This window comes from Hemitrygon akajei, chromosome 19, assembly GCF_048418815.1.
Source record: "Hemitrygon akajei chromosome 19, sHemAka1.3, whole genome shotgun sequence".
In the NCBI taxonomy this organism is placed as follows: Eukaryota; Metazoa; Chordata; class Chondrichthyes; order Myliobatiformes; family Dasyatidae; genus Hemitrygon; species Hemitrygon akajei.
Window position 1 is genome coordinate 61419189 of NC_133142.1, and position 15710 is coordinate 61434898.

General features: G+C 44.1%; 1 protein-coding gene across 1 annotated transcript in view; it reads right to left on the bottom strand.

The window, feature by feature from the left end:
• Positions 1 to 15710, bottom strand: part of plxnd1 (plexin D1) — a 162427-nt gene that overhangs the window by 128093 nt on the left and 18624 nt on the right. The window contains exons 2-4 of the mRNA XM_073072614.1: positions 11667 to 11843; positions 10072 to 10191; positions 6658 to 6758 (exon numbers count right to left, since the gene is read on the bottom strand). Of these exons, the coding sequence (XP_072928715.1) occupies positions 6658 to 6758; positions 10072 to 10191; positions 11667 to 11843 (398 nt within the window). The remainder of the gene's footprint in view (positions 1 to 6657; positions 6759 to 10071; positions 10192 to 11666; positions 11844 to 15710) is intronic.

Below are 15710 nucleotides of genomic sequence, written 5' to 3' on the forward strand. Positions count from 1 at the left end.
ATGCTCATCTGTTAACCCCTTCATTCCCAGAATCAAACTTGTGAACCTCCTCTGGACTCTCTCAAGTGACAACACATCCTTTCTGAGATATGGGGCCCAAAACTGTTGACAATACACTGGAGTGCGGCTTGACAATTGTCTTAATGCAGAGGCTTTACATTTCCTTGCTTTTATATTCTATTCCCTTTGAAATAAATGCCAAAGTTTGCATTTGCCTTCTTTACCACAGACTCAACCTGTAAATTAACCTTCCGAGAGTCTTGCACGAGGACTCCCAAGTCCTTTTGCACCTCTGATGTTCGAACCTTCTCCCCATTTAGGCAATAGTTTGCGCTATTGGTCCTTTTACCAAAATGCATCATCATATGTTTCTCAACACTGTATTCCATCTGCCACTTCTTTGCCCATTCTTCCAATATGTCCAAGTCCTGTTGAAATCTCATTGCTTCCTCAGCACTACCCACCCCTCCACCTATCTTCGTATCATCTGTAAGCTTTGCCACAAAGCTATTAATTCCATTATCTAAATCATTGACAACAATCCTAATACCAACTCCTGAGGAAATGGAGTCACTGGCAGCCAACCAGAAACAGCCTCCTTTATTCCCACTCGCTGTCTCCTGCCTGTCAGCCATTCCTCTATCCATATTTTCATAGGACCTTGCTGTCAGTAACCACATGTGTGGCACCTTATCAAACGCTTACTAAAAATCCAAATAAATGACATCCATTGCCTCTCCTTTGTCCACCCTACTGGTTACTTCCTCAAAGAACTCTAACAGATTTGTCAGGCAAAATTTTCCTTTACAGAAACCATGCTGACTTTGACTTATTTTATCATATAACCATATAGAAACATAGAAAATAGGGGCAGGAGTAGGCTATTCGGCCCTTCGAGCCTGCACCGCCATTCAGTATGATCATGGCTGATCATCCAACTCAGAACCCTGTACCTGCTTTTATAACAATTAAACATAATTAAATTAATTAATTTAATTAAATTAATTTAATTTAATTAAACATTGATATAACAATTACAGCACGGAAACAGGCCATCTCGGCCCTTCTAGTCCGTGCCGAATGCTTACTCAAACTCAAACTACCTGCGTCTCAATATCACCAAGACCAAGGAGATAGTGGTGGACTTTAGGAGATCTAGGCCTCATATGGAGCCAGTGATCATTAATGGAGAATGTGTGGAGCAGGTTAAGACCTACAAGTATCTGGGAGTACAGTTAGACGAGAAGCTAGACTGGACTGCCAACACAGATGCCTTGTGCAGGAAGGCACAGAGTCGACTGTACTTCCTTAGAAGGTTGGCATCATTCAATGTCTGTAGTGAGATGCTGAAGATGTTCTATAGGTCAGTTGTGGAGAGCGCCCTCTTCTTTGTGGTGGCGTGTTGGGGAGGAAGCATTAAGAAGAGGGACGCCTCACGTCTTAATAAGCTGGTAAGGAAGGCGGGCTCTGTCGTGGGCAAAGTACTGGAGAGTTTAACATCGGTAGCTGAGCGAAGGGCGCTGAGTAGGCTACGGTCAATTATGGAAAACTCTGAACATCCTCTACATAGCACCATCCAGAGACAGAGAAGCAGTTTCAGCGACAGGTTGCTATCGATGCAATGCTCCTCAGACAGGATGAAGAGGTCAATACTCCCCAATGCCATTAGGCTTTACAATTCAACCGCCAGGACTTAAGAACTTTTTAAAGGCTATTATTAATGCTTTTTGAGATAGTGATTTAGATGCATATCATATTTTTTACTGAGTTAAGTATTGTATGTAATTAGTTTTGCTACAACAAGTGTATGGGACATTGGAAAAAAAGTTGAACTTCCCCATGGGGATGAATAAAGTATCTATCTATCTATCTATCTACTCTCACCTAGTCCCATCTACCTGCACTCAGCCCATAACTCTCCATTCCTTTCCTGTCCATGTACCTATCCAATTTTTTTCTTAATGACGAAATCGAACCTGCCTCTACCACTTCTACTGGAAGCTCGTTCCACACAGCTACCACTCTCTTGAGTAAAGAAGTTCCCCCTCGTGTTACCCCAAACTTTTGCCCCTTAACCCTCAACTCATGTCCTCTTGCTTGAACCTCCCCTACTCTCAATGGAAAAAGCCTATCCACTTCAACTCTATCTATCCCCCTCATAATTTTAAATACCACTATCAAGTCCTCCCTCAACCTAACTTGTTCAACCTTTCTCTGTAACTTAGGTGCTGAAACCCAGGTAACGTTCTAGAAAATCTCCTCCATACTCTCTCTATTTTGTTGACAACCATAGCTGACAGGGGAAGTAGTTAGTTTCTAAGTACACTGAAATCTCATTCATATTAATAAACTTCAAGACTTTCCGAACTTCTGAGGTTAGACTAACTGGACTATAATTTCCTTTCTTTTGCCTTCCTCCCTTCTTAAAGAGTGGAGTGACATTTGCAATTTCCCAGTCTTCCGACATTATGCCAGAATCCAGTGCTTCTTGAAAGATCATGACCAATGCATCAGTCATCTCTTCAGCTGCCTCTCTCAATACTCTGGGTCCATCTGGTTCAGGTGACTAATCTACCTAAAGACCTTTCAGTGTACCTAGCACTTTTTCCTTTGTAATACCAATGGTACTCAACCCAACTCCCTGACACTCACGGACCTCTGGCGCATAGCAGTATCTTCCATAGTGAAGACTGAAGCAAAGCACTTAAGTTCAGCTGCTGTTTCTTTGTCCCCCAATTACTACCTCACCAGCATCATTTTCCAGTGATCCAATATCAACTCTCACCTCCCTTTTACTCTTTACAGAAATGAAACAAAAATTAGTATCCTGCTTTATATTATTGGCCAGTCTGCCCTCATATTTCACCTTTTCCCTCTTATAGTTTTTTCTAAGTTACCTTTTGTTGGATTTTAAAAGCTTTCCAATCATCCAACTTCCCACCCACATTTGCTACCTTATATGTCTTTTCTTTGGCTTTTATGCAGGCCTTAACTTCCCCTGTCAGCTATGGTTGCCTACCACTGCCATTTGAGAACTACTTCTTCCTGTGCCTTGTGAACTATTCCCAGAAACTTCAGCCATCTCTGCTCTGCTGTCCTCCTCGCCAGTATCCTCCTCCAATCCACCTAGGCAAGCTCCTCTCTCATGCCTCTGTAATTCCCTTTATTCCAATGTGATACTGATACATGCGAGTTATGTTTCTCCCTCTCAAACTGCAGTATGAATTCAATCACATTATGATCACTGCCTCGTAAGGGTTCCTTTACATTAAGCTCCCTAATGAGATCTGGGTTATTACACAACACCCAATCTAACGTAGCCTTTCCCATAGTTGGCTGAAGCACAAGCTGCTTTTAAAAAGCCATCTCATAGGCATTCAACAAATTCCCTCTCTTGCAATCCAACAGTAACCTGATTTTCCCAATCCCCTTGCATTTTGAAGTTCTCCATAACAATTGTGTCATTGCCCTTATTACATGCCTTTCCCAGCTCCCTTTGCAATCTCAACCCCACATCTTGGCTGCTACTTGGAGGCCCATATGATTCCCATAATGTTTTTTTTAACCCTTGCAGTTTCTTAACTCCACCCACAAAGTTTCAACATTCTCTGACCCTATGTCACCTTTCTAAAGATGTAATTCCATCTCTTACCTACAGAACCACAATATTGCCTATGCCTTCCTTCCTGCCTTTTTGATACAAAACACAGCCAGTACGTAATTAAACATGAGATCCTCAGTGATGTGTATGCCGAGGAACTTAAAGCTATTCACCCTCTCAATCCCAGATCCATTGGTACCATTTCTCCTGTAGTCAACAACCAGCTCCTTGTTTCTGCGACATTGAGGGAGAGGTTGTTTTCTTGACACCAGTGTGTCAGGGTGATGACTTCTTCTCTCTAGGCTGCCTCAGTATTATTTGAGAGCAGGCCAATCAATGTAGTACTGTCAGCAAATTTAATTAGCAGACTGAAGTTGTGGGTGACAACACAGTCATGGGTATACAGACAGTAAAGGAGGGGACTTAGGACACAACCCTGACAGCTATGATCTAATAAGCATAACTCTATTAGTTTCAAGATAGTGATGGAGAAAGGTATGCCTGGTCCACAGGTTATGGTCCCAAACAAAGGCAGGGCTGATTTTTGGTGGCGATAAGACAGGATCTAGCAGTGGTTGATTGGGTGAGCCTGCTTGAAAAGAAAGGAATGAATGGCTAGTGGGAGGCTTTCAAGAGTGAGATAGCAAGGGTCCAGGGGAAGCATGTTCCTATTAGGGTGAAGGATAAACCTGACAAATTTAGGGAACCGTAGCTGATGAGAGATATTGAAGCTCTGGTCAAGAAAATGGAAGAATGTAGTAGGCCAGGGATAACAGAATTCCTTGATATACCTAAGAATATACAAGAGAGAAATCAGGAGGACAAAGTGAGATTTGTGTTGGATCTAGCAGATGAGGTTAAGGAAAATCCAAAGAGGTTTGATGGCAATATTAAGAGTAAAGGGTGGCTAGGGAGAGAGCAAGTCCCCTTAGAGATCAGCAAGTCTACTTACCTCGAAGCCACATGTAACACTCACCCAACAGGCTGGTATATGTTTAGGGGAAAATGAGATCCAGCCACACACCACCCCCACCTTCCGTACGCGCAGGTGCTGTGGGAATCAAGTTTATGCCTCGCACACGCACACAGTATCAAATTCACACCAGATACCGTTATGAAATACACTTTAAAGATTTTACTAAAACTAAAAGAGTACTAGGCAATACAATATATATGAAAGAAAAGAAAAAGCAAAAGGCGCCAACTTATCAAAGTTCAGTCAGTTTAGTGCACATCGTTGGAGCTCAACCATCGAACCATTCGACCCCTCATCACTTTCCTCCGACCTCCACGTTTTCGCACCTGGGACCACCCCCGGTGGTCGACCAAGCAGTGCAGCACACATCCACCTTCCTCGGCATTTTCTTCCTGACTCCCCTGAAAACCCGCGAAAACCCCCCAAGCTCCCAGCCTCACAAGACAAAATAACATTCCCCATTGGTTAACAAATGAATACAATCCCCATTGGTTAACAAATGAATACAATCCCCATATCAGCAAGTCTAAAGCTAAACAACTGCAAGAGAAACACTTAGCAGACAAAGAAGCATTCCTACTCTTAACAAACCAAAGAAGCCATTTTGAGTAACATACACAGGACATTGTACACACAGATTTTGGCTGGGATATTTGATGAATATTTCTCCTCTGTGAGGAGAAAATCCTGGCTGATCAAGAGATACGGGAAACAAGTAGAGATGTTTTGGAGAATATTCACACTAACACTTCTTCTGGCAGCACACCAAGATATCAGCCATTCTGTGTAAAAACCTATCCTCTAAGATTCCTTTGAAAATTCTTTCTCAATTTAAACCTATGCTCTTGTATTTTTTTTACCTCTCTGTCATAGGAAAAGAATTCAAACTATCTATGCCTTTTATTTCTATTAGATAACTCTTTGGTCTCCTCCACTCCAGCGGAAACAAGCACAGCCTATTCAATCTCTCCCCAAAACTAAACTGAACCAATTCAGGAAACATTCTGGTGATTTGCCTCTGCAATCTCTCGAGCACCAACACATCAACAGGTTTTTCACACGGTACATAACGCAGTTTGCAGGAGGTAGACTGGACATTCGTACACTCTACACTAATCAGAATTTTCCCCAAGCTCCTACACAGCACATTAAACAAGCATACACAGTTCATTAATAAACTAGACACATAACTCTTTGATAAGGCATTCACACAATATTCATAGCATTTTGTGAAATTGACAACTTGCTTTTCTCTGGTGACAGTTTGGCTTGTATGCTTTAGTGATGATTGACATTCCTTTAATGAAGGCTGATGCTTAATTACAACACTAGGTTAAGCTAAGGAGCTGGCTATAAATGGAAATAATGATGTGAAGCACATTTGATTGTATTCATGTGCCCCACGGATACACATACTCAGCATCACATAATTTGCAACAATTCCTTTCAAGTATTTTTACAAATACGTAAAGCAGTATTTCCTTCCTTCCTCATTCTTCCTTATTCAGTTTATGTCTGACCTCACATCCTTAATAAACAGTACAGAAATATCTAAAGATTTCTGTCAGTGCTTCTCTGTAGTTGGGGCAGAAGTGGGTGGCAAAACCTCTAAGACCCTTGTATGTAAACAGACAGTAAGACTGCAAACTGGGCATTATCAGCATTTTCAGTTAGTTTGCTGATCTCTACCTCATTGTTCCAGCAAAGACTTTTCTTCTCCTGTCTTCATTCATCTCTCTGTTTATACTTCAAGACATCAACTGTGATCAACAAACCTTCACTTCTGTCATCATTTTGCTACATTTTCCTCTCACAGACATTCCTTTGCTCCCCCCATCCCTGCTCTTTTCCTTGCAACTCATTGCTTAGTTCTGATCAAAGGTCACTGCCTTTAAATGGTGTCTCTGTTTCTTTCTCCTCCAGATACTGACTAATTTACTGAGTGCCTCCAGCATTTCCTTTTTTTATTTCAGACATACAGTTTCTGTAGATTTGATTTCTTGTAGATCTAGTTACAATCCCATTGAGGTTTAGAATATGTTTAAAGGATAGAATGGCTATTTCCCTAAATTTACCATACCGGCTCTCCAAGGTGCACCATCCACAATGGGCATCATGTGCTCCCAAACACTCCTGGCAGGACTGGAACTGGTCACAGGAGGCTACTCTCACCCGACTGACCTGTTAAAAGCAAGAAAGAAAAGCTGAGGATTCAGTGGTTAAAGGACCACTGGGATATCCCAAGGGAACGTAATCACCAATCACCCAGTGAACAGGGCAATAACTAATGGGATATTCCCCAGGGAACAAGTTTACCAATGATTCACTGAACAGGAAAGCTCACAAAAGAAGTAAAGCCTTCAACAATTGTTCTTGCGCAAGGTGACAGCTGGAGTCTATGAAGGTCCACTTGGTGCCGAACAGTGTGTTCCTGTGTCAACATGAGCCATGCTGAGCAAAAACAATTTCCAGCATGAGTAATTGAGAAAACTGATGAGGCACTGGGAGATAGAAAGGGAGGAGATGACGCTCAATACAAGTGGGAAAGAATGAAGAGTTATAAAAGTCTATGTCTTTCAGTCAGATACTAACAATGAATAGCATTGTTTGCAGATTGAGCAAAGGGTCTGGATGCTTCATAAACAAAACAGCAGAGAGTAAATTGCAGAGAGATGAGAGTGAATTGCAGAGAACCATCTATACAGCATTTAGAACATAGAACAGTACAGCACTGGACAGACCATTTGATCCACAACATTGCAGCAATCTCATGGACAATTTATGCTAAATGTCCTCTTTCTGTGTATCATCCGTATCCCTCCATTCCCTTCCTGTTCTCATGTCTATCTGAAGGTCTCTTAATCTCCACCAGTCTGCCCAATACCACTACAACCCCTGGTAACTTAATTTCAGCACCTACCTGTCTCTCCATAAAATAAAACTTGCCCCTTGCATCACCTTTAAACTCCCCCACCCCAGAACCTTAAAAGCATGTCCTCTGGGGTTTGACATTTCTACCCTGGTGAAAGATTCTGACTCTCTACCCTATCTTTACCTCCCATAATTTTAAAAATCTTTGTCTGGTCTCCCCTTAGCTTCTGATGCTGTGGAGAGACAACCCAAATTCATTGAACATTTCCTTATCGCTCATATCTCCTAATCCAGACAGCATCTTGTAAACCAAGTCTATAGAGCAGACTTGATGGACCAAATAGTCTAATTCTGCTCCTATGTCTTACGGTTATGGTCTAAATCTCTTCTGTATCATCTCCAAGGTGTCCTAATACTTCCTATAACGGGGTGACCAGAAGTGCACTCAATACTCCAAATGTGGTCTGACTGAAGTTTTATATGGCCTGCAGCATGACTTTCTTATCTTATACTTGACACCCCTATCAATGACCAATGATGGCAAATATGCCATAAACTTCCTTTACCACCTTATTCACCTGTGTAGCTATTTTCAGTGTGAACTATGGATCTGGACCTCAAGATCACTCTGTATCTCAGAGCTATTAAGGGGTCCACCATTAAATGTAAACTTACTTTAATTTGACTTCCCGAAGTGTAACGCCTCACTTGCCTGGATTAAACTCCATCTGCCACTCTCTGCCCATATATGTAACTGATCTATATCCCGATTTATTCTTTGATAGTTTTTTTACTCTGCACAAACCCACCGATCTTCACGTCACCCATGAACTTGCTAATCTACACATCTACATTTTCATCCAAATCATTGATATATACCAGAAACAGCAGATGTTCTAGCATGATTCTTGTGGAACACAACTGGTCATGAAACTCCAGCCAGAATAACAGCCTTCCACCCCTACTCTCTGACTTCTATAGGCAAGCCAGTTCCAAATTCACTCTTGCAATTCACCCAGGATCCCATACATTTTTATCTTCTGAATCAACCTACCATAAGGGACCTTACCAAATGCTTTACTAAAGTCCATTGCCTTGCCCTCATCAAGCCCTCTGTCACCTCCTCAAAAAAGTTCATCGTGATTTTAACACGTTACACATCCCACACAAAGCCATACTGACTACCCCTTTGCAGGCCATGCCTTCCCAAATGAGTAGAAATTCTATCCATCAGAATTATCGCCAACAGCTTCCCTACACTGACCTATAATTACTTGGATTATTCCTATATCCTTTCTTGAACAAAGGCACAATATTTGCTACTCTGGGACCTTGACTGGTGTTAGTGAGGAGTCAGAAAGTTACAAGCACTGCAGCACAGAAACAGGCCCTTCAGCCCATTTAGTTCATGTCGAACTGCTCTTTTGCCTAGTCCCATCAACCAGCACCTGGGCCATAGCCCCTCCATATCTTTCCCATCTGCGTACATATCCAAATTTCTCTTGTATGTCGAAATCAAACCCACATCCATTACTTCCACTGGCAGTTCGTTCCACACTCTCATCACCCTCTTGAGTGGGGAAGCTCCCCCTCAGGTTCCTCTTAAATATTTTACCTTTTACCCTTAACCTATGACCTCTAGTTCTCACCCATCCTTAGCAGAAAAATGCCTGCTTGCATTTACCTTATCTATATCCCTCATCATTTTTATATACCTCCATCAAATCTCCCCTCATCCTTCTAAGCTCCAAAAAATAAAGTCCTAACCTATTCAACCTTTCCCTATAACTGACGTTCTGAAGTCCTGGCAACATCTTTGTAAATTTTCTCATACTCTTTCAATCTTACTGATTTCTTTCTTTCAGGTAGGTGACTAGAATTGCACACAACATTCCACTTCGACATAACATTTCAACTTCCGCATTCAATGCATTGATTTATGAAAGATCTTTGTCAAAGCCCCAGCAATCTCCTCACTTGCTCCTTTCAATATTCTGGAATATATATCATCAAGTCTTGGGGACTTCCCTACATGGATGTTTTTCAGAAGACCTAGCACTATCTCCTCCTTAATCTCAAAATGTCTTAGCATATTAGGAACACGCAATCGGTTTTCACTATCTTCCAATTTCTCCTGCCTGGTAAATACCAATGCAAATTACCCATCGCTGCTGGTTGCAGTATGATTGGTGGGTTCAATTAACTTTGAAGCTTAACTGTTGAGTTTTTTTGTGACTGGCCATTCAATATTTACATGGTAGTTAAAGTGCACTGATAAATTACGCCTGTTAGGTGAGAACAACTCAATCCCAGGACCAGAAACTGGGAAAGACCAACCACTCATTGATTGCTCCCAGGCTGGCAAATGACTGTTGGTTGTTCATCACCTTAATTTCCAAATGCATTGTTAAAATGATCAGTTACACTGACCCAGCCAGCTAGCAAATACTGACCTTTGTATTAGCCAGTGATTCTGGTATGGCCAGAAAACAACACCTGCAGTTACAAATGCAATGCATGTGAACCCTCCTTCCTCTTTTAGCAACAACTTACAATAATTAGAGCATTTTGGTTGGCTTTACCACAGAGATAGAGGTAAGGTAGACTTTAAATATTCACTCACCTGGTAAGTAGTCGTCACATACAGATAGTTCTCATCCTCAGGGTCAAAGTGCATGATGTGATGGACTGCTTCCCCTGGGGCCACTGGAAGAACCTCTATCTTCGAGTTCTGCAAGTTCATCTGGAAGAATGGAGTCCAAACATCAGGTGGGCAGAAGCACTTATCTGTTTCTGCCCAGCCCCTGCCATCTCAGTGCAACAGGAAACACAAAGCATGGTGTCTACCATTTCCATGCAGAATGAAAAGTTCTTTGGGGCACTAGTCTGCTTTCATAGCCATTTTGAGCTCTGGATGTTGGCCATATCGCCCAGTGATGCTGATGTGTCCCTGGCCCTACTGCACTGGTGTAAACCCAGGCTGATCCTTCCTGGATATGCCCAATTCTCACTGCACTACTGAGTTTCCACCAGTTTCAGTGTGAGTCTAGTAGTGCAAAGGTGAGACATGCAAGTGCACATGCACCTCATGGTGCAAATGTTCTGATGAAAACTTCAGGAACTTGCATTTAGTTGAAGGTCCCCAGGTGTGTCACTGTGACTGAGGAACTCCTAAAGTGTTGTGCTATGGGGAACTCTGCAGACACGTATGTACTCCAAAGTGTTATGGGATAATAATCAGAGAATCTGCTTTGAAAGCTTAATTAAGGGATGACTACTGACCAAGACACAGCTTTCCACTCACATATTCCTCTCCAAATAAGTCCATGGGATGCTTTACATAGAACATACGAAATAGAACACTACAGCACGGAGCTGGCCCTTCAGCCCACAATGTTGTGCCAACTCTTTAAACCCATTCTGAGAACTCCTCCTTCCTACCATGCTCCATTTTTCATTTATCCTTGTGCATATTTAAGAGTTTCTTAAATATCGCTAATGTATCCATCTCTACCGCCACACCTGGCAGGACATTCCATACACCCACCACACCCTGTATAAAAAGAATTTACCTCTGATATTCCCCCATTTCTTCTCTGGAAAAAGTCTCTGGCTAATCACTCCATCTATGCCTCTTATTATCTTGTATATCATCTATCAAATCACTTCTCATCCTTCTATGCACCAAAGAGAAAAGCCCTAGCTTATTCAACCTATCTTCATAAGACAATAAGAGGATAAACTGCCCCAAATGAGGGTAGGCAAGCCTCGTTTTCACATCTAAACCATCAGGCAGATCTTCCAACAAAGTAGCACACTGTAGTTGTTCCACTACGGTGTAAGCTTTAGCGCTTGCAATCAGCACACTGAAACCAGGACTGGACCTGGAGGGCTAGTCCTGCCCTCACAGGCACAGCTATCCACATACTGACACATAGTGCCAAATAATCTGGCTCCAGGGCTGTCTCTGAGCTTAGCAACCACTGTAACCTCAATCACATGCTCAGCATCTGTGGGCATTGAGGAAGTGTGTGTGTGTGGGGGGGGGGGGGGGTGCGGTAGTCAGTACTGGTGACTCAGTGATTGTCTACCATAAAATTAGGAAAGAGGGTAACCAGGACACCACAGATGCGATCTCAGTAAATGGCAGAAGTCACTGTTGTCTACAGAGGACAGTAGAGAGGCCAAGAAGACAGGGCACAAGTGACAATGACCAACCTTCAGTAGACGGCCATTGGCTGTGCCTAGGAATACCACTGTGTAGTTATTCAGATTTGACACAGCCACTGCAGTCAAACCCTTCTTCTCCAGTTTGGGGACAGCTTTCAGTGGGTCCCTGATGGCCAGAGGGTGCTGTAGGTGGGCAGCCCCGCAATCCAGCTGTTTCGCGTGAAGCTGCAAACAGAGGAAAACAGTCAGTTCACCAATTCGGTCCCTGAGCCATAGCATCCCCAGGGCACACACCCACCCCAGATAAACAGCACACCCACACACTCCATCCCCTGGGGCGCCACTTCCCCAGACACACATACATCCTCACCCACCCACACACATCCCCAGACACACATACATCCTCACCCACCTACACACACATCCCCAGACACACTCACACACCCACATCCAATCATATCCCCACCCAGACACATCACCACACCCATTTCCACATATACAGACACATCCACACCTTCTGGCACACCCCTATCCCCACATCCACATTCATAGACACACCCACCCCTAGAACGAGGTGCACATAAGCCCCTAGGTGCCACACACTCACATCAGGCTGTTGAAACAAAGACCCACATCTGACCCAGAGCCCACACTTATCAAAAGTGGCCACCTTCATTTACAACTGCATGACTTGATGACGTTATTTGTTACCATAATTTTTCCACTGTAAAACAGTTGCCAATTCATGTTTTGAAGTAGAATCGTGCACTGGGTCACCGAACTCAGGAGGATATCTGGGCCACTCCCTGAAGTTAATTACCATGAAAATAGGTGTCCATAACATCCAAAGGATAAGTAAATACTAGAACCTCGTTTGAAAGTAGCATCTCACCTTCATTCCTAACTCACTAAGCACTGAGCAACTACATGTATCACAGCAATGGGTCACAGTGCTAAGAATCAGCACGTTCATTCTAATGAACACAGATACACCCACACATCTCCAACCTTGGATGCAGCTTTCTATGATGAGACAAATAACCCATTCTCTCATAAGTGCTTACCGAGTATGTGAAGAGGCACAAAGTGAATACTGAGCACTGGGAACATTATTCAGAAGCAAAAGGCTCCTCAAGCAAGCTTGCAATGTAGACAAAGGTTAAAGAAAGAATCAACACCTATGGAAAGATAGCCAGACCAACAATTACAGAGAGGAATCTATCTGCAGTCATGTCACAGACAGAGAGAGGAAGTTGTCTGCACTGAACAGTGTTACACAGAGAGAGGAAACTGTCTCACTGAACAGTGTTACACAGAGAGAGGAAACTGTCTCACTGAACAGTGTTACACAGAGAGAGGAAACTGTCTCACTGAACAGTGTTACACAGAAAGGGGGATCTGTCTGCACTGAACAGTGTTACACAGAGAGGGGGATCTGTCTGCTGTTACGTTCCCAGTAACCGGGTGACTTACCAGCAAAGAGAGAGAGGTCCGCTGAAGTCTGATGGTACTATTTTCAAACGTTTTTATTTATAAAGGGGCACAAACGTATGGTTAATACAAAACATTCAGATCATATACATCGTCAAAACTCAATCTAAAGCACAGGTATAGTAATAATCAATCAGAAATAAGCTCTATCATTGTCTAGGGGAATACTGAGTCCAATGGAATATAAAAGTCACTCATAAATCCGCAGGCTTTTCCGTTTGGGAACCACTGGCATTTCACGTGTTGGAGAGAGAGAGTGGTGAGAAAGAAGGAACACTTGCCCGTCGTCTTTACGAAGAAAATCCCGGTTGTTAGTTAAAACGGTTTTCCTTTGGTTTCAGCCACAGACTCCCGATCCGGAATCTAACGCACGTGGCTTCCTTCAAAATGGCTTCCCGCTCCGACGGGAAGCGCTATCGTGTCTTCTTCGTGTGTCTCCTTCGTGTGTCTCCTTGGTGCGTCTGAGGCCCCGCCTCGGCAGCCCACCTTTTATCTGGACTGGCAGGGTTGTAGATGTCAATCAGGGTGGGGGTGAGGCAATCTTTCCCCCATCACCCAGCCCACGTTGCCCTGAGGGTTTGCACGAAGTCCAGTCCCTTATTCCACAAAGGTATCTCCCAAGACAATGGCCATGTCCTTGGCTTTTGTCTGGCTGAGAGGCCAGCCCACATTCCAAACCGTAAGGCTGCTCTCTCTCTCTTGCGATTCTCACAAAGGAGGGGGCTGGGGTCATAACACTGCACTGAACAGTGTTACACAGAGAGAGGAAACTGTCTCACTGAACAGTGTTACACAGAGAGAGGAAGCTGTCTGTGTAACATTGTTCACTGCAGACAGCTTGCTATCGCAGTGCAACACTTCATGCAGACAACTTCCCTCATCTCTGTAACACTGTTTAGTGCAGATAACTTGCCCTCTCCCTGTAATGGTGTTCTGTGCAGAAAACCTCTCACTGTCTAACACAGTGCAGTGCAGACAGCTTCTTCTCTGTGATACTGTATAATGCAGCAGCTGTCTGAACTGAAGTATTGCACAGTGATAGGAAGTTGTCTCTGTGTAACACTGTTCAGTGCAGACAGATTCTTCTCTCTGTGTAACACTGTTCTCTGGAGACGGGGAGAGGACAGGGGGAAATGGGGGATGGGAGATGGCAGGTGTAGACGGGGAAGGGGAGACAACAGGTGGAGACGGGGAAGGGGAAAGGGCAGGTGGGGACAGAGGGAAGGGGAGAGGGAAGGTTGAGACGGGGAAGGGGAGGAGGTAGGTGGAGACATGGTGGAAGGGAAGAGGGCAGGTGGAGACGGGGGAAAGGGAGAGGACAGGTGGAGATGGTGGAAAGGGAGAGGGCAGGTGGAGACGGTGGAAAGGGAGAGGGCAGGTGGAGACAGGGGAAAGGGAGAGGGCAGCTGGAGACGGGAGGAAAGGGAGAGGGCAGGTGGAGACGGGGGAAAGGGAGAGGGCAGCTGGAGACGGGGGAAAGGGAGAGGGCAGCTGGAGACGGGGGAAAGAGAGGGCAGGTGGAGACGGGGGAAGGGGAGAGGGCAGGTGGAGACGGGGGAGGGGAGAGGGCAGGTGGAGACGGGGAAGGGGAGAGGGCAGGTGGAGACGGGGGAAGGGGAGAGGGCAGGTGGGAACAGAGGGAAGGGGAGAGGGCAGGTGGGAACAGAGGGAAGGGGAGAGGGCAGGTGGGAACAGAGGGAAGGGGAGAGGGCAGGTGGAGACAGGGAAGGGGAGAGGGCAGGTGGAGATAGGGAAGGGGAGAGGGCATGTGGAGATATGGGGGAAGGGTTAGGACACATAATGCCAACCACGTAACCTACTTATAAATAGGAAAAAGTTAGCAGGCAGGTACAATGGTAGTCTAAAAGGGACACTAATTACACATTGCCCTTTAATGCAAAAGGATTAAAATTTAGAAATTGGGAAGCATTGCTAGAATTCCAATGGGTACAATTGAGGCTGCACATGGAGTAATGCAGTTTTGGTTTTCTGATTTAATAAGGATACAGTCACAGTGGGGTGAAGATAAGTGCTTGAATGATCAAGGAATTGAGGCTTGTAGGCACATGGCACAGATGAGGAGATGAGGTCCTGGCCAGAGCAGCCATAATCATATTAAATGCTAGGACAGACTTGAGGGGAAAATGGCTTATTCTACTTTGTTTTTTGTTCTAATGTTACAATCCATCATAAATTACTTTCAGACTGTATGGAGTCTACATGTGTCTTCACTTCCAATGCACTGGAGGAACTCAATGGATAGGGCAGCATTTGTGGAGAGAAATGAAGAGTTGATATTTCAGGGCAAGACTTTTCATCTGGACTGGAAAGAAGAGAGAAGCTCGTACAGAAAGGTGTGGAGAATAAGTGGAGCAGCAGGTGATAGGTGAATCCAGGGGAGGAGGAAGATGGACAGGTGAGGAAGGAACAAAAGTGTGTATGGTGTCAGAAACTGAGAAGTGATAGCTTGAAATAACCAAAGGGCTGAACACGATGGAATTTCATAGGAGATGACATTGGGCATAGAATAAAGGGAAAGGGGTGGGAAGGGGAACCAGTGGGAGATGGACAGATGGAGGGGAGAGGAAAGGGATGGGTGAT